Below are 23,456 nucleotides of genomic sequence, written 5' to 3'. Positions count from 1 at the left end.
TCGGATGGCGCTCCCCGAAGCAAGGAAGGAAGGGAAAGCTGTTGAACGCACAGTCGGCGCATGGAAAACTCTTGCTCAAGTCGAAGCGAGCCTTTCCCGGGGACGCTGCGGGGTTTTCCGGGCGCCTCGCGAGGAAGGGAGCGGTGGCGGGGACCCCCGAGGTCCCCCCAGGTGGGGCGGCGCCGCCGGCCGGGAGGCTCCCAGTGGGCCCCCGGGCGCGGGGCGGGGGGGGGGCGGGGGCCGGGGCGCGGGCGGGCGGCGCGCGGGGCGGGGCGGGGCTCCTCCTGGGCCGGCCGCCCGGTCCCCCCCGCCCCCGGCCCGCCCTCCGGCCGCGTCCCCGCCGGCCCTGCCGACGTGGCGGGGCGGGACCCGCCGGGCGCTCCCGCGCGCACTCGGCCGCCGGAGCGGTAAGAGCCCGGGGCGCCGTCTCCGCATCCCCTTCGCGGGCGGGGGGGCCCTGCCGGCGCTCCTCGTCCCGGCCCCGCATCCCGCCCGGCGCGTCCCGGGGAAGCCGTCGGCCGGGGCCGGGAGGAGCGGGCTCAGGGCTGGGGGGCCGGGGGGGTCCGGGGAGGTCCGGGGAGGTCCGGGGAGGCGCGGGCGGCGCGGCCCAGGGCCCTGCGTGGGTGCGGGCGTGTGAGTGTGTGTGTGTGAGTGTGTGTCGCTCCGGGTCCACGCTCATGCACACACCCACACGCCCGCGCTCGGGGTCTGCGCCCTCGGCCGCCGTCAGCCCCCGCGGAGCCTGCCCCGAGCGAGGCTGGAGAAGTTTCCCCGGTGCCCCGGGTCCCGTAGGGCAGAGCCTCCCCGCCCGGGCTGGCCCGCCGTGGGAAAGCCGGGGGCTCTGGCGTGACCCCCCCCCCCCCGCCTGGGTCCTGTGTCCCTCCGCGGCCTCGCGTGCGCTCCCGCCCCAGCCAGCGCCCGGAGAGCCAGCACCGCCTGGCTGCGCAGCCCCCCAGCTCCCAGGCCCCACCCGCTCACCCACTGTCTCCCTTTGGGCCCCGGAATCTGGTGAGTATTTCCCGCCGCCTCCGCTCGGGCGCCTGAGCTGCACTGCCCTTTCCTAGAGTCCGGAGACCTCTTAGTGTGGGCTCAGGGCAGGATCTGGGCCCTCTTCACGCCATCCCACCCCACCCCACCCCACCCCACCCCATCCCATCCCACATTAAGCGTACAAGCAGGTGGCTTCTGAAATCCGCGTCTCTCTCGACCTCCATCCACCCCGAGGTCACCGGAGAGACAGTCTCTCTCCTCACCGGAGGCCCCTCCCAACCTCACCCATATTCACCCCCTGCGCCCTCCTCCCTTTCCTCCATCAGAACCCGAGCTCAGGGAAGACTGACAGCTCCTGACCCTGTAAGCTTTAAGCGAAGGCATGAAACTTCCAGGGTGGTGTCTGAAGCACAACGGAGCCAGTGCAGAAGGCATTGGAGGGTGAGAGGGAGCCTTCTAGAATACCAGGATTCAGCCCATATAAGTAGCCGTGTATTTATGAGTCTGGCTTATGTCAAATATTCTTTCTCTTGGATCAATATCAGACAATAATATAGTTCAGTTCTGTAAACATCTGAGGATCAGAACCCGAGCTGAGTGCGTGTTGGTCACAGTCCAGGAGGAGGAAATGACACAGAGATGCAGACTCCTTATAAATGCCATAGAAGTCAGTGCAGAGGATCACACGGACACACACAGGACGTGGAAGGGGAAGCAGTTAATGCGAGAAAAGAGTGGAGGAAATTAAGGACGATTATAGAGTAAAAAGTGATGCTGGACGTGGAAAGAGAGAAATGGGAGTTTGCCTGGCAGTTGCAGGCAGGGCAGCCCGGGCCGGAGGAAGCAGGGAGGCAAAGGCAAGGGGGGCACGTTTGCAGGCTGCGGTCACTGAGGGAGTCTGGCCAGGCGACAGCGCTCGGTGTACCAAGAGTTACAAGAGGTGGATGAAGAGATGGGAGCAGAACCCGTGTGGGGCCACAGGTGTCATGCAAAGGTGTTTAATCCTGGTGGTTTTAAACAGGGGAGTAAATAGGTCCCATCTGTGTTTCAGAAAAGTACATAGGAGACAGGCGGAGAGGGGAGGAAACAGGCTGGGTTGGGGGGAGCTTGGGCTCAGGCACTTGTTGAGCTTCATAGGAGGGAACCTTGGCTGCTGATTAACCTCTCACCCAGAGTTTTTGTTCCTGATCCTCTCTGACCAGCCCTTTTTAAAATTGGGGGCAGTGATCTTATCCAGGGTATTGCATTACCAAATTCATATTTTGCCAAAAGTGGCCATTTAAAAAAATCCATCCACTGCACTACTATGCGGTATTTTAAAGACATTTAATACCAAGAAAAGCATGAAGGCTAAACTTGCAAGATGAAGGCAGCCCTTTAATAAATTTAGATGGATGAAAAACTTGCTATCTTGTCCTCATTTTTCTCTATCATCATGGACTGGCCCCAGTCCCGCAGTCTTTGGTGTTTGGGAACCAAATATCCAGGTCATTTTGTCCAGTCTTTACAGAGGAGGAAGTGAGGAAGCCCAACAGGAGTGAGTTGTGTGCCCACAAAGAGATGGTGGGACCAGAGCACACTCTTTCTGCCTCAGAGTACCACCCCCCACCTCCTACCACTGACCTGCCCTCACTGTTCCTCTAGACTGCCTCCTGGTTGGGCCACACAGATGTTCATCCTGATTATCTAGAATTCGTTCCTGATGCAGGGCATTTGCACATACTCTTTTCCCATCAGGCCCAAGTAATCCTATCAAAGCTATTTTCAAGGTTTTCCTTTGCACAAGGTCAGTCTAATTCAGGCACATCTTTCCCTCATTCGGTGTGCTGTTTTGTATCATCGTTTAACCATCTCATGTTTGCTGAAGTAGTTTCGTGGACCTTCATTGACCAGAGCTAAAATGAAAACAGATTATTCATTTTCTGAAGGATAGTAGCCATGTCTTCCGTTTTAAACTTATTTTTGGAGCCTATGATGTTGCTGTTCCAATACCTAGCATAGTTCTGGGAGCGTTTTAGGTGATGAATGAATTTACTCATGAAAAACTAACTTATTCCCAGCCCACAAAGGCTCCTTTATATGCTACTCTTCCTCTCCTTGAGTTTTTCTAAAGAAGCCTCCTTGTTTCTGTGGGTTGAGTTTCACTAGCATCAAAGCCACAAGACATGGCTGCAGTGATCAACGTTCCAAACCATAAATCAGGAGAGATTTATAAGTCTGACTGCTTCTGGGGCACCCAGGCCGAGATGGGGACTGTCCTAGGAAACAGCATGTGTCACAGCTGTAGTCCTGGTGGACTCCGACAGTCACTGGGCCCAAGCTGCTGTGTCTTTAGGACACAACACTTTCTGATGGCCTCAGAGAAAAGGGCACAGTCTCAAACTAACTCCGTCTTTCCTGTCATAACACCCAGAGGAGATAAAGATCTACGAGAACAAAGGAAAAAGATTTCTGGTTTTGGTTTTGGTTTAGAGAAAATACAGACCTGTAGCAGGTAGAAGTAAATAGAGATTAAAGATATATATAAGAAATTAAAGTAGGGCTGAAAACTATAGTGACCATTTTTATTATCCAAACTGATGTGAAAATGTCTTGAAACATAGAAGTCATCCGTAAATATTTTTAACAGTGTGGGTTCAACACCTTACAGCTGATGTGGGGTATTTCTGAAGGGCTGGCTTCCTACTGCTGGTTGAACATGCAGAGCAGTTGCAGGGAAGGAGGTTTTTGTCACAGCCATTTCTCTGCAATTGAGGTGAACGGACCTAAGGCAGGTTGGCCCTCAGCTTGTTTTTACAAGCTTGATGAAACCTGTGTTCTCCGTCCTCTCTGGCCTTTGGTGAGGACTGCTCTAGAGGCAGGGCTCAGCTAACCCAATCAGGCTTTGGGGTTCTCCTGCAATCCAAGCGTAACTAGAAAATATCTCAAAGAGGGCTAAGCTGCTGAACTCAATAATATCCAATAATGTCTTCTGCCCTGGTGATATAAGGGCAGACTGACCTGTACATTATTGCTTGCCAGTCTGCATATCTTCAGCATTTTCTAATTAGCACATCTTGGGGGTACTGACTCAAAAGGGTGATTGGGAAACCCTCTCTAGAGGTGGACACCCAACTATAGATTTTGAATGCCAACTGAAGTCCTCCAGGGAGTATATTCCTGAATAGGGCACTTGGGATGTTAACCAACCACCCCAGGCTGTAAATTACAACTAACCGGTATGTATGTCCCACGATATATGCTGAAGGATTTTAGAGTACATGATGAATAGCCTGGCGACACATTTAGGGCAAAGCATAATCGACAAAGTGTCCAAAATGTTTTTTATTTGCCCATGAATGTTTATTATAGCCAGGTTTAGTCCCATGTCCCTACTTACAGAAAAGTGAAATAGTTTGGAGTGCCTTAATCAGATTAATAATACGATTTTCAAATTACCTTACACAAAAATATCAGACAGTACCTGGAACCAGCTATCGATGAATAAAAACTGGGAACAAAAGTGATGTCAAAGCATCATTTATTCACAAACCCATTCTCCTTATGCCCCAAGACTCATAGGATAAATTAAAACAAGAATATTTAGGTCATGGCAACCAGGCAATCTTCTAGACCATGGGTCAGCAAACATTTTTGTCAAGGGCCAGATAGTAAACATTTTAGGCTTTGCGACTTCGTGAGCCATATGGTCTTTTCTAATACCCAACTCAGGTGCTGCGGTGCTAGAAAAGCCATAGACAGTACATCAACAAATGAATGTGTTTGTGTCCCAACAAAATCTTATTTACCGAAGCAGGCAGAGGGCAAGATCTGGCCAGAAGGCTGCAATTTGCCAACCCCCTGTCCTAACCCGGTTCTGACTCAGAGATTTTCTTTATATGCCAGCTAAAGGGAAGTATGCATTTTTTGCCTTTCCCACTCATAGACTTGTTTACAGGAGTGTTATTACTAAATTCAAGGATTTTTATTTAAAAGGAGACGTTAGATGTTGAAGGAACCAAGGAAAGACAATATGGATCATTTGGAACCATTTGCTGTAAAGTAGCTCTTGAGTAGTAAATAGGGTAAAGGCATTTTCCGCTAGTTTTCATTTCAAATTACATTAAAAAAAATTTTAACTCCAATATAATTAGCATACAGGGTTATATTAGTTTTAGGTGTACAATATAGTGATTCAACAGTTCTATACATCAACTGGTGATTATCACAAGTGTATTCCTTAATGCCTATCACCTGTCTCCCCCAACCCGCACCCTCCTCCCCTCTGGTAACCATCAGTTTGTTCTCTATAGTCAAGAGCCTGTTTCTTGGTGTGTCTCGCTCTCTTGCTCTTGCTGTTTTTTTTGTGTTTTTTTTTTTTATTTGCTTGTTGGTTATATTTCTTAAATTCTACATATGAATGAAATCATGTGATATTTGTCTTTATCTCTCTGACTTATTTCACTTAGCATAATACTCTAGTTCCACGCATCATTGCAGATGACAAGATTTCATTCTTTTTTGCTGGCTGAATAATATATGTACTTATATATATTTATATATTTATATATATATATATAAATCACGTCTTCTTTTTCTGTTGATCTGATGGACATGGGCTGCTTCCTCAGTTTGGCTATTGTAAATAACACTGCTATAAACATAGAGGTGTGCCTACAATCCAGTAATCGTACTACTGAGTACCCAAGAAATACAAACACGGTAATCCAAATTACATTTTAATTTTAAGTCTCCAAATATATTAATATAACAACACACATATTTGTTGAGCTCCCCAATATGTTCAAGAAACCAGGTTAATTGCCACATAAAACATGAAAACTAGACAAGGAAGATCCTTGTCTTCATAGTATTTCCAGCATACTGTACAAGGAAAACACTGAAGCAGCTCTCACCTAGGTGAGACAGACACAAAGCACTCGGCACTTCAGAGGAAGAAAAAATATATCCAGTTGGGAAGAACAAACAGTGGAGGCAGTGGTTATTTTAACTGGGTTTTAAATGTGTGAAAGACAACATTTTGAACCAACAGCCATGTGAGGATCTTCTGTGAATGTCAGGCATTGCACACATACTTACATTGTCTCGTTCTAGGTTTTGGGAGGGATCTGTGGAGTAAGGCTGGTGGCATCGATGTGCAGAGGTGCTTGAATGCCAGCTAAAGCTGGCGGCCTCATCTCCATAGTAAATGGGAAAACCCTGGGGATGTATGAACAGGATGGGGAGGGATGGGGAAGTGAAAGGAAGAGCAACAGGGAAGGGCTGAATCCAATGTTGAAATCATCAGTGTGAACCATATTGAGAGCCTGAGCTGGATTGGTGGCAGTGAGAAGAGAGGTTAAAAAAAAAAAAAAAAAAAAAAAAAGAAATGAATTCTGAATAAAGAGCTTCTAGGATTTGGCCACTGGTTGAATGTGAGCAGAGGCTGGTGGCACTGCAGATACAGTTCTGATATGGTTCAATTTCAAAGTTAGATGTGGGTTCAAATCTCAAATTTAACAACTTGCTGAAAGTGTGACTTCTGAGCTTCAGTTGTCTCACCTATAAAATGGAGCTCATAATATCTAACAGGAGAGAATACATTTAAGGAGCCTGCACTTGACAGGCACTCCATAAATGATAGCTATTGATGTTCTATATTCTTGAGAGGGTGAAGGTTTAGTTAATGACAGCCCTGAGTTAAGCCTGGGTTATTGGGGGGAAATCTAGGCACCATTAAAGGAAACTCAAAAGTCAAGAAGAAGAACTAGTATTAACAGTAAGACAACAGACTCCATTTTGGATGGGAACAGATGACCAACTGGCCATTGGAACTACTTATACAGAAGTAGAATTTTTTCTAATAACAGCATTATTAACATGAAGCACTAGGTTATATGTGTTACAGATACTCTTAATATATTGAGATATAATTCACGTGCCTCAAAATTTACTCTTTGAACGTGTGCAGTTCAGTGGTCTTCAGAATATTTGCACAGTTGTGCACCCATTATCACTATCTAACTTTAGAACATTTTCATCATACACCAAAGAAAGGAGTCTGTACCCATTAGTCGTCCCTCCTTATTCCCATAAGCTCCTGGAAACGACTAATTCACCTTCCATCTCAATGGAATGAGATAGATATTCAAAGCTCACAACATGAGAGTGGTGTATGAAACCCTGAGAAAGGGATGTGATTCACCAAGGGAGAGAATGTTGCATGAGCAGAGACAATAGCCAGAGGACCTTGGGGATGGTTACATGAGGGGACCAGAGAGTTTCATGTGCATGTGATTCTAAGCCTGGATTCCATGTAGCCAATATGTTAAGTGGCTACTTTACCTACCATGGCTCTAATGGCAACTTGACATTTGACCAACTAGTAAACACAGGTCAACAAAAATACCAGCTGATTTCACTGAGACTTGGCTTCTGTTATAGTGAGAACACTGTTTTCATGTTAGCCTAAGAAAATTATCACCTCAAACGAGCCTTCTAGATCAGTGCTATCCAGTAAGGTAGCCAGTAACTACACATGCCTATGTAAAATGTAAACTTAAATCAAATGATTACATAAAAATGATTACATAAAATTACATAAAATTTAAAATGTAGTTTCTGGGGCACCTGGGTGGCTCAGTCGATTAAGCATCTGACCCTCAGGTCTTGATCCCAGGGTCATGAATTTAAGCCCCACATTGGGTACCACGCTGAGTGTGGAACCTACTTTTAAAAAGTGGGGTGGGGGAGGCTGAGTTGCTCAGTCAATTAAGCATCCGACTCTTGATTTTGCCTCAGGTCGTGATCTCAGAGTCATGGTATCAAGCCCCACATCTGGCTCCATGCTCTGCAGGCAGTCTATTTGAGATTCCCTCTCTGTCCCTCTCCCCTCACCCTTGCTTTCTCTCTCTCTCAAATAAATATTTTTTCAAAAAATGTAGTTGCTGGGGATCCCTGGGCGGCTCAGCGGTTTGGTGCCTGCCTTCAGCCCAGGGTATGATCCTGGAGTCCTGGGATCGAGTTCCACATCGGGCTCCCTGCATGGAGCCTGCTTCTCCCTCTGCCTGTGTCTCTGCCTCTCTCTCTCTCTCTCTCTCTCTCTCTGTCTCTCACGAATAAATTAATAAAATCTTTAACAAAAAATGTAGTTGCTTGTTGCACCAGCCACACTGCACATGCTCAATGGGCACATGTGGCTATTAACTACAACATTGGACAGTATGGACATAGAACATTTTCATGATCACAGAAACTTCTATTGAATCATTGTGTCTTACATAATACAATAACTTGCAAGCTTTGTAAAGAGCTTTCAGCTTTACAGGTAATTTCATAATGGTGACATTCCTCATTTGACTTAATACTGCTTCTTTCCCTTCCAACTCCTCCTGTGTTTCCCTGTGTAAACTGTGGCCCAACAGGCCTTCACCAGCTGGTGTCCAACAAAGCACGTTTATGTGTATATGTGTCTCTTTCTCCATGTGAATCTCTGACAGCGATGTGAAGCTAAATGTCAAGTAGTTTTTGATAAACTCTCAGGTATTTTCTATGCTTATTCTCATTATCGCTATGATTATAACTAATAAAGTGATGTTAAATAACTTCACAGCTACAGCTAATACTCTTACTCTTAGTTTCCACACACATATCCCTGAATACCAAGTAAGAGATCCATGAGAGTTTAGAGATAGCACTGTAGGGTTGTATTAGTTTCCTATGGCTGCTATAACAAATTACAACAAACTTAGTGGCTTCTAACTACACAAAGTTACTCTCTTATAGTTCTGGAGGTCAGAAGTCCAAAACCAGTTTCACTGAGCTAAAGTCAAGGTGTTGGTAGGTCTGGTTCCTTCTGGCATCTCTGAGGGGAGAATGGTTTCCTTGACTTTTGTAGCTTCTAGTGGCCACCCATATTCCCTTACTCATGGCCCCTCCTTCATCTTCATCACCCCAAGCTCTACTCTTGTCTTCTTATCCCCTTCCCCTCTTTGTAATCAATTCTCCTGGGCACCTGGGTCACTCAGTGTTTGAGCATCTGCCTTTGGCTTAGGTCATGATTCTGGGGTCCTAGGATTGAGTTCCACATCAGGCTCCCCCAAGGGAGCCTGCTTCTCCTTCTGCCTATGTCTCTGCCTCTGTGTCTCTCATGAGTAAATAAATGAAAGTCTTTTTTAAAACCCAACAAATCTTCTGCCTTTCTGTCAAATCACCTACAGCTTCATTTAAGACCCACCCCGATAATCCAGGATAATCTCCCCATCCCAAGAGCCTTGATTCAATCATATATGCAAATACTTTTTGCTGTAAAAGGTAACATTCACAGATTCCTAGGATTCAGGAAATCCCTTTGGGGGCTGTATTTCAGCCTACCCCAAGGTTACATAGAGTTTCTTACTGGTAGAAGAAAGTTTTCCCCTACCATATTTAAGTACTTGGGGCTTTGGATTTAACAACTCAGATTAAAGCAGAAAGTGTTTGTTTGTAATCATGTTGACAGATATTAAAATGTCTGACGATGCTGGTGACCCTTCAGCCACTGGAGACAAAGCAGAAATTGCCAAGATGCCCAAGAATGAGTTTGTGCCCGAAGACACAGAAGCACACTGTGATTCAGCTATGATTTCAGATGAGCCGACAGCAGCTGATGGCAGAGAAGATGGGCATGAAAATGCCACTGTTCAGGGTGCAGAGACTACTGACACTGGGCAGCATGAGCAGCCCCAACACACCAGTGCCATGGAGCCCCCCCTCAATGGAGAAGTGACTGAGGATGCACTTGTTGAATGCATTGACTCTGTCAGCTTTGAGGCAGAACTTGGATCTGAAATACCCCTGAAAGACCAGAATAATCCGGTAGGTGTGGTTCATTCGATTCAGTTTAACTACATTCTTATGGATAGCTACCATGGGCACAGTTTGGGGTATTTTCTATGCTTACAGGGACTGGGGGTAGCGGGGTGGGGTGTGGGGATTCAGATACTGTGATATCACCTCTGTCATCAAAAGGGTGCTGTGTGGTGAGAAAAGGTGTACATGAGAATAACTGGTTATTATAATATTTGCATTTTGATAGTTGTAATAATAGTAACAGCCACCACTGACTGGCTACGTCCTATATGCCAGGCACCCCACTAACCACTTTATATGTGATGTAATTCACTCCATACAACAGTTCTTTGGGGTTCTAAGCTGGATATTATTAATCTTAATTTATAGACAAAGCAATCTGCCTCAGAGATAGTAAGCAACCTAGTAAGATATTACACCACTGTAACAAATGGAAGATATTGAGATATTGAACATAATGAGTCCAAGTTATTAATGAGCCTGATTCTACCCTAAGCAAGTCAGTGTTTCTTTAGTATCACTTACGTTTTAACACCTATTTACAAATCCACTGTGGGGATCTCAAACCTTCAGATCACTATTTTATCATCACACACCACCTTCCAGAGGACCAGAGGCAGAGCAGGTTCATTGCCCTTTTCCTATCTTTCTGGGGGATAAGATAGGTCAGTGTCTCCCAGTTGGTACCTGGTACAATGTCAGCATGACCATCGAGCTGGGTTTTCTTGGCATCTTCACCTTCAGTCATGTGGGGGCTGGTGGAGACGGAGAGGTGCTCGGCATGAAAGAAGGAAGCAGGCCACTCCCTTCTAATCCTGCCTTCCAGAGTGATGGCGCGAGATGGGGAATCAGGGTTTCCCCTCAGTCAGGCCCCAGCCCTGACTCATCTGAAGTGTACCACCACAGGTTACCTACTTGAAGGGACTCTACTGCATGTAATGAAGGGAGGAAACTTATCAGGGAACCAGGGGGCCTAGCTTTTCCCCTTATACCTAATAGTAACACTATTAATTCGGGCAAGGCACCTAATTTCTCCGAGCCTTAATTTTTCCCTTTATAAAATGAAGAGTTTGCACTAGGTAGTCGTCTGACTAATGTTTTGTGGTCCTTTCATTTGAAATTAGGCTCTTTGTGCCTCAGTTTCCTCAAGGGGTTTGACTTTCAGAACTGTTCTGAGAGGAGATGGACTGCCTCAGGGAGGAGGGTGTTCCTCATGACCAGAGATGTTTAAACAAAAGCAAACAGTGGTTTTGCAGCGATGTCAGGGAGCGGCTCTGAGGACCAGCTGAGAGTTGGAATGAGATATGGTAAACATACAGGCAAAATGTCATGTGTGAGTTCCAAGGGTTCACGGACTCTTCAAAGCCATCTATGGACCCCCTAAGGGATTAAGCACTTTTAGACCGGAGGTTCTCAACTCGAGCTGAACATTTCAACCACTGGGAAAGCTTTAGAAAATGCTGATACTGTATTAGTCAGTTCTCTAGAGAAACAGAGCCAATAGGTTATATATTTAAAAATCCTATCACTATTCGTACCCAGATACATGACTCTGGAACCTGTTTGCCCTGCACGCTATCTTTCTATTGTGAGAATCATTGATTCTCAATTCTTATTATAAGTGCTACTGTTAATAAATATCTTTGTACATTAAGAAAACCATAGTTTGACTACAGCATTGTGACCTAAAGAAACTACACAAGCTCCACTAATTCAAAATATATATGCTCCTGATAGAGAGGTTATACATTCCAATTCCAGATTTCTAGTAATGAAAATGAGATTTCTAATAAAGATAGCACAACAGAAAGTTAGTATGCTCCTACATATCTGCCTTCTTAATTTTTTGAGCAAACTGAATGAATCCTGCCTTTGAAAGCTCTTTATAAATCTCCTTAAACAATCATTATATGGTTTCTCTCATACAGGGAATATAAAAAATAGTGAAAGGGATTACAGGGGAAAGGAGAGAAAATGAGTGGGAAAAATTAGAGAGGGTGACAAAACATGAGAGACTCCTAACTCTGGGAAATGATCAAGGGGTAGTGGAAGGGGAAGGGGGACAGGGTGATAGAGTGATGGGCACTGAGGGGGGCACTTGATGGGATGAGCACTGGGTGTTACACTATATATTGGCAAATCGAACTCCAATAAAAAAAATATACAGATAAAAAAATAAATAAACTTCCTTAACGCGGGTTGCCTGGGTGGCTCAGTGATTGAGCATCTGCCTTTGGCTCAGGTCCTGATCTCATGATCCTGGGATCAAGTCCCACATCGGGCTCCCCTTGAGGAGCTTGCTTCTCCCTCTACCTATGTCTCTGCCTCTCTTTCTGTCTCTCATGAATAAATAAATAAATAAATCTTTAAACACACACACACACACACACACACACACACACACACACACCTTAATGCTACAGGGTTAGAGCCAATTAGTAGACAGATACTTCCCTCTTCTCCCTGCATAACACTGAGAATTTTCAAGGACTTGAAAAGGAGTATTTCTTCATAATGAAGTATCACAAAACTATCTGGATTGAAGTACAAATGTTGGCCACAGGGTTGGCACTGTGGCTCTGGGTGTATGTGTGTGGCATTGCACCAGGAGCTCAGATGAAACCAAGATGTGGGAGGAGTGCCCATCTGTATGTTTGTTCTAAGAAGATAGAAAACCGATACGGCTGGTGGAAGGGCCTTGCAGGAGGAGGATATCTCTTCCACCCAGGTCATATTTAAACCCTTCTAAGTAGATGCAAAATTTGTCCTTTTTTTTTTTTTAAGGATTATCCAGAAAAGGGGGTTCTACTTTCTCTCTTGGTAACTTATCCTTTTAAGTTAATGCAAGAAATCAATTTTGTGCCTTGTCTTCAAACATTGTTCATTTGCTCTATGTTATTGCCTTGCTGGATACTTATGAAAAATCCTTTTGCAATGATGAAAACAACTATTTTTCTCTTGGTCCAGAAGAGAATTAATTCTACAGAAAACCTTGAATCAAAAGTTCATTGACACATTGTCTGTTTGGAACTTGAACATAGGTTCTCTAAGAAGTGGCAGATCCAATAGGAAAACAGCCTAGCTCAAAAGCCTACTTGATCCCAGGTCTGTCTGAGCCTAAAAGAACCTCATTATCCTTTTAAACAAGCTTCTGTGGGGAAAATGCCTGTTTTGTAAATAACAACAACAAACTGGCCAAGTAGACTTTGAGAAAGTATAAACCAGTATCTTCGAGGACACACTACATTTTGTGATAATGTGCTTAGATGTATATATATATATATTTTTTTTTCTTTAAGTGACTTGAATCTGCATGGTCAGTTTGGGTCTGGGTCCCCTCAAAATCCACTTTATTAGCTACACTTTGCCTGAGTCAGCCCAGTGGCTGTAACCTGGCAGATAGAGGGGTGTGACTAGGAGAGGCCTGGAGAAGAAAAAGAGGCCAGTGGTTCTGGCAGCTGCTTAGCTGGCACCTCTGCTTTGAAGGATCATACCACTCACAGTTTATGCTCTCAAGAAGCTACCTGTGTCTTTGGTGCTCCTTTTTTTTCTCATCCATTATGATGTACAGACTAGAGGCCATTGAGTTGAGACTTCGTGCAGGATCTACTCTACAACATCCATGAGAGATGACCCCCAAACTCATTTGAACATTGGAGGTTAGATTAGACTCTCAAGGGCCTCTACATGCCCCATGACACCATGTGTCGTGCCCAGGAATCTAAGCGGTGGAACTATCTTCAGGATGCCTACAGTCTAGTTGGAGAAGGGAGTGTTCTATGAAAGTAATGATAGCATATCCTATAGTACTAGACAGGGCAGACACAAGGAAAGCCTTAGATAGGGGAATTAGATCAATCTTCAGGAGTGGGGGACACCTTCAGCCTCAATTTAGAGATGTTTGTCTTAAGTGCTAGGCAGGAGTGACATTTATTTCCAGAGATTTCCTGGGACTTTATTATATACGGAACTATCAGCCCCTACAAGATCCAATCTGAATCAAATTTCTCTTAAGTTCTTAATACCAAGAAATGTTACCCAGAGTGGGAAAAAAGTCATCTCTACTGTTCAACACCAATATACAAGGCCAATTATGAAAGTAAAGAATTTCAATGTTATCACTAAAGGTACTCACAAAGGAAAACATAGACTACCACTGGTTAGTGTTCTCCCTAGAAAAAGAAAATCAGAATGGATAAGAGCCATGAAATTGCTGTTAAGGGAGACGAAAAAGAGCGAATGTAGACCAGGATACACGATGGCAGATTTTTGCCTCTTAAATGAATAAGTAGCGTTTGCTCCTCTTCTTTTGGAGTATTTCCCCCTTAAAGCCTCCTCTACATGATGGCACTCAGTGTTTGGCTTTGGTGGATACTGGTGCAATTTGGCCATATAGGGCAGTACTTCCTAAATCTGGTGGTGTATTGGACTAACCCAGGGAGATTGTTAAAAATTCAGATTCCTAAGCTCTACATTGAGATTCTTATACAAAAGGATCACAATGGGAGCTAAGACTCTGTATTTTTAATAAGTTCCCGTAAGTAATACTCTTGCAGTCAATCTGTGGGCCGGTGTTTGGGAACTACTAATACTAGGACACAGAAAGAGATAATCAGGGCATCAGATGAGACTAAGAAGATGGTGAATTCAGTATTGAACATGCCATGGGACTTCCAAGTGAAGGCATTTTGTGGGCACTTAGTTATAATAGCCTAAAGCCCAGGAGGGAGATTTGGAGGTTGTTAATACTTGGGTGTTATTTAAGAAATGGGAGTGGTTGAGATTACCTCCAGTGTTATATGTTTATTAAAGAAGCACAGAGGCCAAGGCGTGGGCCCTGGAAGGTTCCTGTCTCCAGGCCAATTTGGCTCTTAGATTCTTTTTGATAAGTTGTGGCAGCCAGAAAATGAGATGGTGAGGGTTACCTCTTCTCTGCACTATCTTATCGTCACGTTCTACAAGGGAAATCAAACCACAAATCACACTGTACCATGCTGATATTTTAAAATTGAACATTAATTAACCAGAAAATTAAAAACAATTCACGATTACTGTTTTTCATGGAGGCTTGAGAATGTCCTAGTGTTTTGTCCTTTTAGTGCTTTGACCACTACCCAGAATGAGTTTCACTCGAGACAAATGCCTAGAATTCTAGAGGCAGGGTTTTCTTCCTTTTGAGCTGGCATCAAAACACTGGAATTCCCTAGAGTTCAGAGCTGGATGGAACCCCGTTTAGCACAGGGCAAAAACATTCTTATGCCCTGATCATAAAAAGATCAAGGGCAGCCTGGGTGGCTCAGCAGTTTAGTGCCGCCTTCAGTCCAGGGCCTGATCCTGGAGACCCATGATCGAGTCCTGTGTCGGGCTCCCTGCATGGAGCCTGCTTCTCCCTCTGCCTGTGTCTCTGCCTCTCTCTCTTTCTGTGTGTTTCTCGTAAATAAATAAATAAATATATTTTTTAAATAAAAAGATCGAAAGAGGCTCTAAAATAAATTTAGCCATCAGTAACTCTTGAATATGTTTAATTTCACCAGATAGACCCCCTTTCAGATATTCAGAATGCTTGTTAATAGTTCACCATGTCTCCCAGTTAAAACGCACTTCTGCAATTTAGTATGCTAATTAGCAAAGCATCCAGTGTTAATTAAGTGACAGATAATAGAAATGCTCATTATAGATGCCTCTGGAATATGGCTTTCCTGATTAGGATATCAGCTGACCACCCTGAACTATGCATATTTTATTGGAATGCTGGAAGCACTTGGATTATAGCTTAATTAAGCACTCCCCATAATATCACAATACGCATTTAGAAACTTCTAAAGTAAACTGAAATCATAAAGATAAAAGTTGGTCCAAAAAAGTAAGAGTCAGAAGACAGAGCCATGAAAAGAGAGTAGTTTAAGAATATGAAGTGGGGGCAGTTATGCTGGCCAGTTCATAAATCAGTGAATAAAGTCAAGAAGATCTTTAAAATCTACTCAGTTGATTTTTTTTTTTTTTTAAACACAGGTAAGGGGCACTTGGGTGACTCAGCGGTTGAGCGTCTGCCTGTGACTCAGGTCATGATCCTGGGGTCCTGGGTTCAAGTCCTGCATCGGGCTCCCCTCAAGGAACCTGCTTCTCCTTCTGCCTGTGTCTCTGCCTCTCTCTGTATGTGTCTCTCATGAATTAAAAAAATAAAATATATATATATATATATACATATATATATATATATATATATATGGTTAAGCTTCAGATTCTAGTGAAAGGTCATGAAATAAAATTACTAAAGGAAGCTGCTGTGACATTGATGAGAATGGTTTTATGCAGTACTGGTGGCCATGGGAGAGTACTGTGGCAGGTGGGAGAATGGAGGAGGGCGGGTATGGACAGTGGGCACTTTTTGTAAGAGGTGAAGAAGCAGGATGTAGAGCAAAAACCAGACTGGTTTTAAAGAAATATTTTGTCATTGTGATTTTCATTTGTTGATTTTTAAGGTGGAGGAATCGTGTGCATGATTAAATTGGGAAGTAGCAGATAGAGAAAGGTTGAAAAGCCAGGAGAGAAGGGAAGACCAACCTATTCAGGCCCAGGGGGGTTCTGGTGGAGGTGATAATTTTAACTAAGAGGAAGATATCACTTCCATAATGCTTTAGAAGGGAAGGAGATAATTGTGAGTGGTGGTACAATTATGTTAAATTTGTGTTTAGATGGGTTTTTGGTATAGGCTAGTGTGTGTTTTGGACATAAAAGGGATTACTCGTAAGGTGCCTGGGTGGCTCGGTTGGTTGAGCATCTGACTCTTGATTTCAGTTCAGGTTGTGATCTTGGGGTCCTGGGATCAAGCCCTGCATGAGGCTTCATACTCAGTGGGAGTCTGCTCTAGATTCTCTCTCTCTCCTTGTGCCCCTCCCTCCATCTCTCTCTCCTTCTCGCTCTCTCTAAAATACATAAATCTAAAAAATAAAATAAAATAAAATAAAAAAATAAAATAAAATACATAAATCTTTTATAAAAAATTTAAATACAGGGGCACCCAGGTGGCTCAGATGGTTAAGCATCTACCTTCATCTCAGGTTGTAATCTCCTGGTCCTGAGATGGAGCCCTACAGTGGGCTCCTGGCTCAGTGGGGAGCCTACTTCTCCCTTCTCTGTCTCTGCCTCTCCCCCTGCTTATTCTCTCTCTCTCTCTCTCACTCTGTTATCTGTCTCAAATAAATAAATAGATAAATCAATCTTTAAAAATATTAAAAATAAAAAGGACCACTCAGACTTTTAATTTGGTTTAAATAATTACTGTTCAACGTATTAAGGTTATAAATTCAAAAATGCAATTTCCTAGACTTTATATCCATTTCACAAATCTCACTCTATTTGAGTCTAGCAAAATTGAACAGGCACTTTCAAGAGGTTTTTGATGGATGGTCGGTCCTTTTTACCAACATAAATATGTCCAAATATTTTAAAACTGTGTCTATATAAATGCAATATATTCTGTTTTCTTTTTTAAGCACCTCATTTGTCTACTCAAACAAAACCTTGCTGAGTGTATAGGAAGTATTATAAACCTATTGAATTAAATTATAGAGTGAAATTGAGGACCTGTTGGATGTTACAACACAATGTATAAACATAGGATGATTTCAACTTAAAATCAGAAATCTAATCATTCAATTATTCACTTTGTTTTTTTTTTAAAGTTTCACTCTCTTAGTGCAGAAAAGACAAAATATGCATTAAAATATTAATAGCATGATTTTGACACTTTAAATCTTTGTACATTTAATTTTAAATATTCCCAGAATGGAATAATGCATACTTCACCAAGGAGAAAATTACTGGGAAATAACTGAAGCTATTTTCAAGCAAGTATTTTGACAGAACTGCAGGTACCCAGAGCGATTTCCATCTTCTTGAACATCACACTGAGCCCCTTTATAGAGCAGCTCTGTCAAGAGTAACAAAACTTAAAAAGAGTTTGATCTCACAGATATGAGCAATGGACAGTACCTGTTTCTTGATCTACTCAAGAAAATAAGACAACCAGGTGGATCTTTGCTCTTTTACAACAGGTATTTATGTTTCCATTTGAATGTTAAAGACCTTCAAATTCTATGGAATGCTAACATTTGTACATTTCTTTTCTATCTAATGATACATGTAAAGTCGATAGGCTAAAATAAATGTATTTTCCATCTAATGATAAAGACCTTTAAATGGGATGCCAGATACGTACATATATTTTCTATTTAAAGAAATTTGAACTTTATGGAATCCTGCATTCTTCATATTCTTGGGACCACACAACAATTGCAGATTTTATGATCTTCAATTGAGTTCTGGCTACCCTTCTTCATTAACCCAAGTCCAATTCACTCTTGTGAAATGAGTTCATCCTTCTGAGAGTTTATGAAGGGGGATGGGAAGTTAAGAGAGTTCCCATCCAGTGGCCCCTGTTTTCTCTGCAAATTAGTATGTGAAGCTGTCTGTTAAAGGCAGTGGGGGTTACATGAGATGAGGATGAGAAAAAAAGTTTTAAAATAATCATACTTGATCATGAAAGATATGAATAGATCATGCTACCTACTTCATAGACTCATAAGTGTGTGACATTAAAGCCATTTAAAGTGGAGATAAGGGGATCCTGGGTGGCTCAGTCAGTTAAGTGTCTGCTCACAGCTCAGGTCATGATCCTGGAGTCCTAGGTTTGAGCCCCACATCTCTCCCTCTGCCTACTGCTCCCCCTACTTGTACACTTTCTCTCTCCCTCTAATAAATAAATAAAACCTTTTAAAAAATAAAGTGGAGACAATACTCAAGATGAGAATTCATGTTGAACAGCTTAGATGGTTTTTATCTTAAATGTACACATTTAGTCATTTGAGTATTTGCCATTGATAGCAAATATTCTTTGCGGCTGATCACGAGGTCACAGCTCAATGTCAAAGGAGTTTTATTAATAAAGCAATTGAAGTAGTCATTTATACTGCAGAAAGTTCTAGACTCATTTAACATTTATTTTCATTTGCTAGTCAATTACCAGCTGTCAGAGCATATTAAGTATTATAAATTTGAGTCAGAAGCTGTCACCCCTAAGTGTATTAACTTTCCCTAGTCACATAGGTAGTGATTTGTCCTGTGAAAGAATGATATTAATCACCAGCTTACATCTGTCTTCATGATGGTATAAAATTGCCACTGGCTTCCATTGCAGAAGTGAAGTAAATCAACGTAGACACCAAAAATGAAAGCAGACAGTCATGAATCATGAGTATTTCCATTCATGTTAACAAGCTCCTCATTGTTTCCAGATAGAAATAAATGTCCGCCAACTTTCAAAGCTTTTTGCTTCTTAGTGTTAAAAAATAGTTTTATTATTAATATTAATTATTATTATTATTACTAGTTAACATTGGTGAAGTATTTATTATGTGCCAGGCACTATGCTCAAAGCTTTATATGAATTATTTTTTTTAATATTCACAATAATTGTGTGAAGTTATTGGTTCTTATATTTATGGTTCTTATACTACCATTTGTCTCATTTTGTAATGAGTAAATGATGGCTTGAAAGGCTTAAATTACTTACCCCAAATGACAGAGCCTGGAGTCAAGACCGAGTGATTTAATTCCATAACCTTTTCTCTTGACAGTATTCTACACTGATGGTTGGTGTTTGATATTTACTAGGTGAATCAGTTAAGAATTTGGGCACAAATAACTAGAATCCAACATTGACTAGCTTACCAAATAGCAACTTATTTTTTTCTCACCTAACAGAAAGAATGAAGACAGTCAACTACTCAAACATTACTTTAGTAGCTCAACAGTAGCAGGACCAGTGACTCTATGCTTCCCTGGCCTTTCCCTCATGGTCACAAAAATGGCTGCTTCGGTTTCAAACATCATATTCACATTCAGGGCAGAAAAAAAGGATGGTGAGAAGAGTTGGTACTGGCCATAAGTGTGTAGTTTATCATGAAAGCAAAAGCCTTCTCATTTATATCTCATTGGCCCAAATTCTTTGACATGACCACCCTCATCTGCAAAGGCAGAAGGCAGCAGGGAGAAGGAAGGGGTCTGACTGATAGACAACCTTGGGTCAAAAGTTATAGAAGCTACAAACTCTGTAGGAATATTTCACTGAACTTCTTTCTGTTTTTGGAGGAAAGAGCTGTGATTTTCCAGTACCTAATGTATTACTCCTAATGTAATCTTGCCTCATTTTCTTTCTTTCTTTTTTTTTTATTTTTATAAATTTATTTTTTATTGGTGTTCAATTTGCCAACATATAGAATAACACCCAGTGCTCATCCCGTCAAGTGCCCACCTCAGTGCCTGTCACCCAGTCACCCCCAAACCCCGCCCACCTCCCCTTCCACCACCCCTAGTTAGTTTCCCAGAGTTAGGGGTCTTTCATGTTCTGTCTCCCTTTCTGATATTTCCCACTCATTTTTTCTCCTTTCCCCTTTATTCCCTTTCACTATTTTTTATATTCCCCAAATGAATGAGACCATATGATGTTTGTCCTTCTCCGATTGACTTATTTCACTCAGCATAATACCCTCCAGTTCCATCCATGTCGAGGCAGATGGTGGGTATTTGTCGTTTCTAATGGCTGAGGAATATTCCATTGTATACATAGACCACATCTTCTTTATCCATTCATCTTTCGATGGACACCGAGACTTCTTCCACAGTTTGGCTATTGTGGACATTGCTACTATAAACATCAGGTTGCCTCATTTTCTAAACTATATTCCTAGATAATAAGGGAAAGCTATAGTTCCACTAACTGAGTCAGGGCTCAGCAGTTGCAAGTAACAGAAACTATTATATACTTAAGAAAATGGATGAGTTTCAATCATTTATTCAACAAATAAATGTACTAAGCACTCATTATGTGCCATGTCCTTGTCTAGGCTCTGGAGATACATCAGGGAACAAAATATTTAAAAAAGAAACAGACTCTGCAGCAATCTTATGGAACCCAAAGATAGGAAGGCAGTAGGGCCTTAAGAAGGACAGGAAGCAGGGGCTGAGATACTGTCAGGGATTCAGCAGCTTCTCTGAGCATACACCCTTCATTCTACTCACTCTGATTTCTCTTCATCCTTAGTTGGCATGTTGGATTGAATATGGTCACTCTACATTGCCTGAGTTTTCATCTTCTAGTTAGGCAACCAGCTTAAACTGAACCGGTCTCTCAATCTCCATCCAAATACTTAGGCAGAAGAATTTGAATCCACAGAGCCCAGGGACAGTGAGAGAGACAGTTACAGGGGTCATTGTGAATGGAGTGGACACCTTGAACGGTGCCTGCCTCAGGGCACCTGGGTGGCTCAGTCGGTTGAGCATCTGACTCTTGATTTTGGCTCAGGTCATGATCTCAGGGTCATGAGATGAAGCCCAGTGTCAGGCTCCACACTCAGCGTGGAGTCTGTTTAAAACTATCCCTCTGCTCCCTCCCCAACCCCTCTCAAAAAGTAAATAAACCTTAAAAAAAATGTCTACCTCATAAGTGTACCTGTTTTGCTCTCCCATCCCCCAGCTCATTGGTGCTTTTCTAGGCACTTCTTTACCTGACATCCCAGAGCTCCCTCCTATCACCTCAGAGATCTGAAAGTTACCTCTACCTGGAAGAGAATATTTGTTTAGTTGTGTCAGAGTTGCCAGAGTTTTGAACTTCTTCAAATCACTTTGTGCCCTAATGTATTAAATGGTTTCCCCCTAGAGCCTGGTCCCTCTCTTCCAGACAAGGGGACATATGGGTCTTTGTTAACATCAAACTCCCTTCCTCTCACTTCAAGCTGAGCCAGTTGAAGCCAACACCACTACTAAACAATTTTGTTCCAAAGTACACATTGAAATGTGGGTTGGTGTATTCTTTTATGGCCCTTATAAACTTTAGGCCAGGGAGATACGGTTACTGGTAACTTCTTTAAAAACCTTTTTGTTTCAAACCAATGAGTGTTTTTTTAATTCCTGCATATACTGAATTGCTAACCTTCTGCTAATCTGTTTTCCTACAGACTGTGGATTCACCTTCACCTGGAGGGGGATGGGCAGGCTGGGGCTCCTGGGGCAAATCTCTGCTCTCATCAGCATCTGCTACAGTTGGTAAGAATTATATGTTGCATTTGAGTGGATGAAGTTCAAAAGCCTAATAATAGCATTTGACATTTTGATCATACCATGTACTGATAGAGCTTACCATTAGCCTGTGAGATAAGAAGAGCAATCATTTTTAGTGCTTGCCATTCCAAGTGCTTCACATATATTGATACATTTGTTCCTCAAAATAGCCCTAGAAAGAGGTATTTTTGTTTTGTCCATTTTAGAGGAAAAGAAGGTGAATCACAGAGAGGGTAAGACTTTGTCCAAAGTAAGAAGTAGCTGGTCTGGGCAGCCCCAGTAGCTTAGCGGTTTAGCGCCGCCTTTAGCTTGGGGCCAGATCCTGGAGACCAGGGATCCAGTCCCACGTCAGGCTCCCTGCATGGAGCCTGTTTCTCCCTCTCCTGTGTCTCTGCCTCTCTCCCTCTCTCTCTGTCTCATGAATAAATAAAATATTAAAAAAAAAGTAGCTGGGCTGAGATTTGAACCAAGTAATATAGCTTTAACCACTATATTATATTGCATCTTAAAATATAAGATTTGGGCTCTTCTCTCCTTAAAGTTTTGTATTTATCCTCCCCCCTGAATGTTTAAAAATATACAACTAACCTACTCCTTGAAAGGATTTGAGGTATTTTAATAACATATGCAGGTATGAAGGATATAGAATATATATCCCAAGGCTGATAGAGTTACTATAATTGAGCATTGACCTTGACTCTGAGCTTCTTGGCTGCCAGTAGATTATCAATTTTTCATGGAATGATAGCCCAAAACTTAGTTTATCTAGATAAATTGCTTTTCCTGGTGTTAAATTTTTGGAGTCATTTCTTGTATTGTCTCTGTATATACAAAGAGAAAATATATTGGACAATGTCTTCATTGGTATGGGTTTGTCAAAATATTCATCGTGTGACCATTTCTCATGTGCATTCTTTGTAAGAACTGAAGGTGTAACATCAACATGTCTAAGCTAATTTAGCAAAGGCATTTCATCTTGAAGGTGAAGAGCAAGGAGCAGGACAGGGGAAGCCCCAGGTAACATAGCTGTCAGGTCATCTGAGTCAGGTGTTCTCAAGGTGTAGTCCATGACTGTTAGTCCTAAAAGCAGAAGGGATAGGAAGCCAAAGGTCCTTTGCCCCACTCCAATGGACTGTGGTTCCAGTTTAAGGGCCAGATGTCTAATCTGATAGAACTTAGACTGCCTACAAGAATAGGTAGACTACATTCCTCTACTTCATGCCTGGAATATCAGGGAACTCTGGCAAGAAGTTGATGGTGGTCAGATAAATGTTGGTCTTTGAGGAGACCCTGGAGAGCAGATTCTTTCTGTTGCTTATTGAAGGGGCCAGGTGTGCTGTGGATACTACATACACAGATGGAAAAACCAGCCAAGTTAAAGTAGAGGGGCCTGTTTGGTTTTCTGATCAGGATAGAGTCTCTTCAGGAGACTGAAGACAGGTGCCTGGAGGCATCTTGCTTCCTATGGAAAACATTTGAGCTTTTAATGGCTCTCACACGGATCTTGCCCCAGGACG

At 42.7% G+C, this 23,456-nt stretch overlaps 1 protein-coding gene across 3 annotated transcripts in view; it reads left to right on the top strand.

Annotated features, from left to right (window-relative positions):
- Positions 1-313: 313 nt before the first annotated feature.
- Positions 314-23,456, top strand: part of FAM114A1 (family with sequence similarity 114 member A1) — a 72,377-nt gene continuing 49,234 nt past the window's right edge. For 2 of the 3 annotated variants that reach the window (XM_041752922.1, XM_041752921.1), the window contains exons 1-3: positions 571-1,008; positions 9,470-9,825; positions 21,837-21,924. In XM_041752922.1, coding sequence (XP_041608856.1) covers positions 678-1,008; positions 9,470-9,825; positions 21,837-21,924 — 775 coding nt within the window. In that variant the 5' untranslated portion in view covers positions 571-677. Of the gene's footprint in view, positions 408-570; positions 1,009-9,469; positions 9,826-21,836; positions 21,925-23,456 lie in introns of those variants that run through there. The other variant, XM_041752923.1, reaches the window with a different exon arrangement.

Source organism: Vulpes lagopus, chromosome 4, assembly GCF_018345385.1.
Source record: "Vulpes lagopus strain Blue_001 chromosome 4, ASM1834538v1, whole genome shotgun sequence".
In the NCBI taxonomy this organism is placed as follows: Eukaryota; Metazoa; Chordata; class Mammalia; order Carnivora; family Canidae; genus Vulpes; species Vulpes lagopus.
The sequence above is the reverse complement of the archived record's forward strand: the minus strand, read 5'-3'. Positions and strand labels throughout refer to the sequence as shown.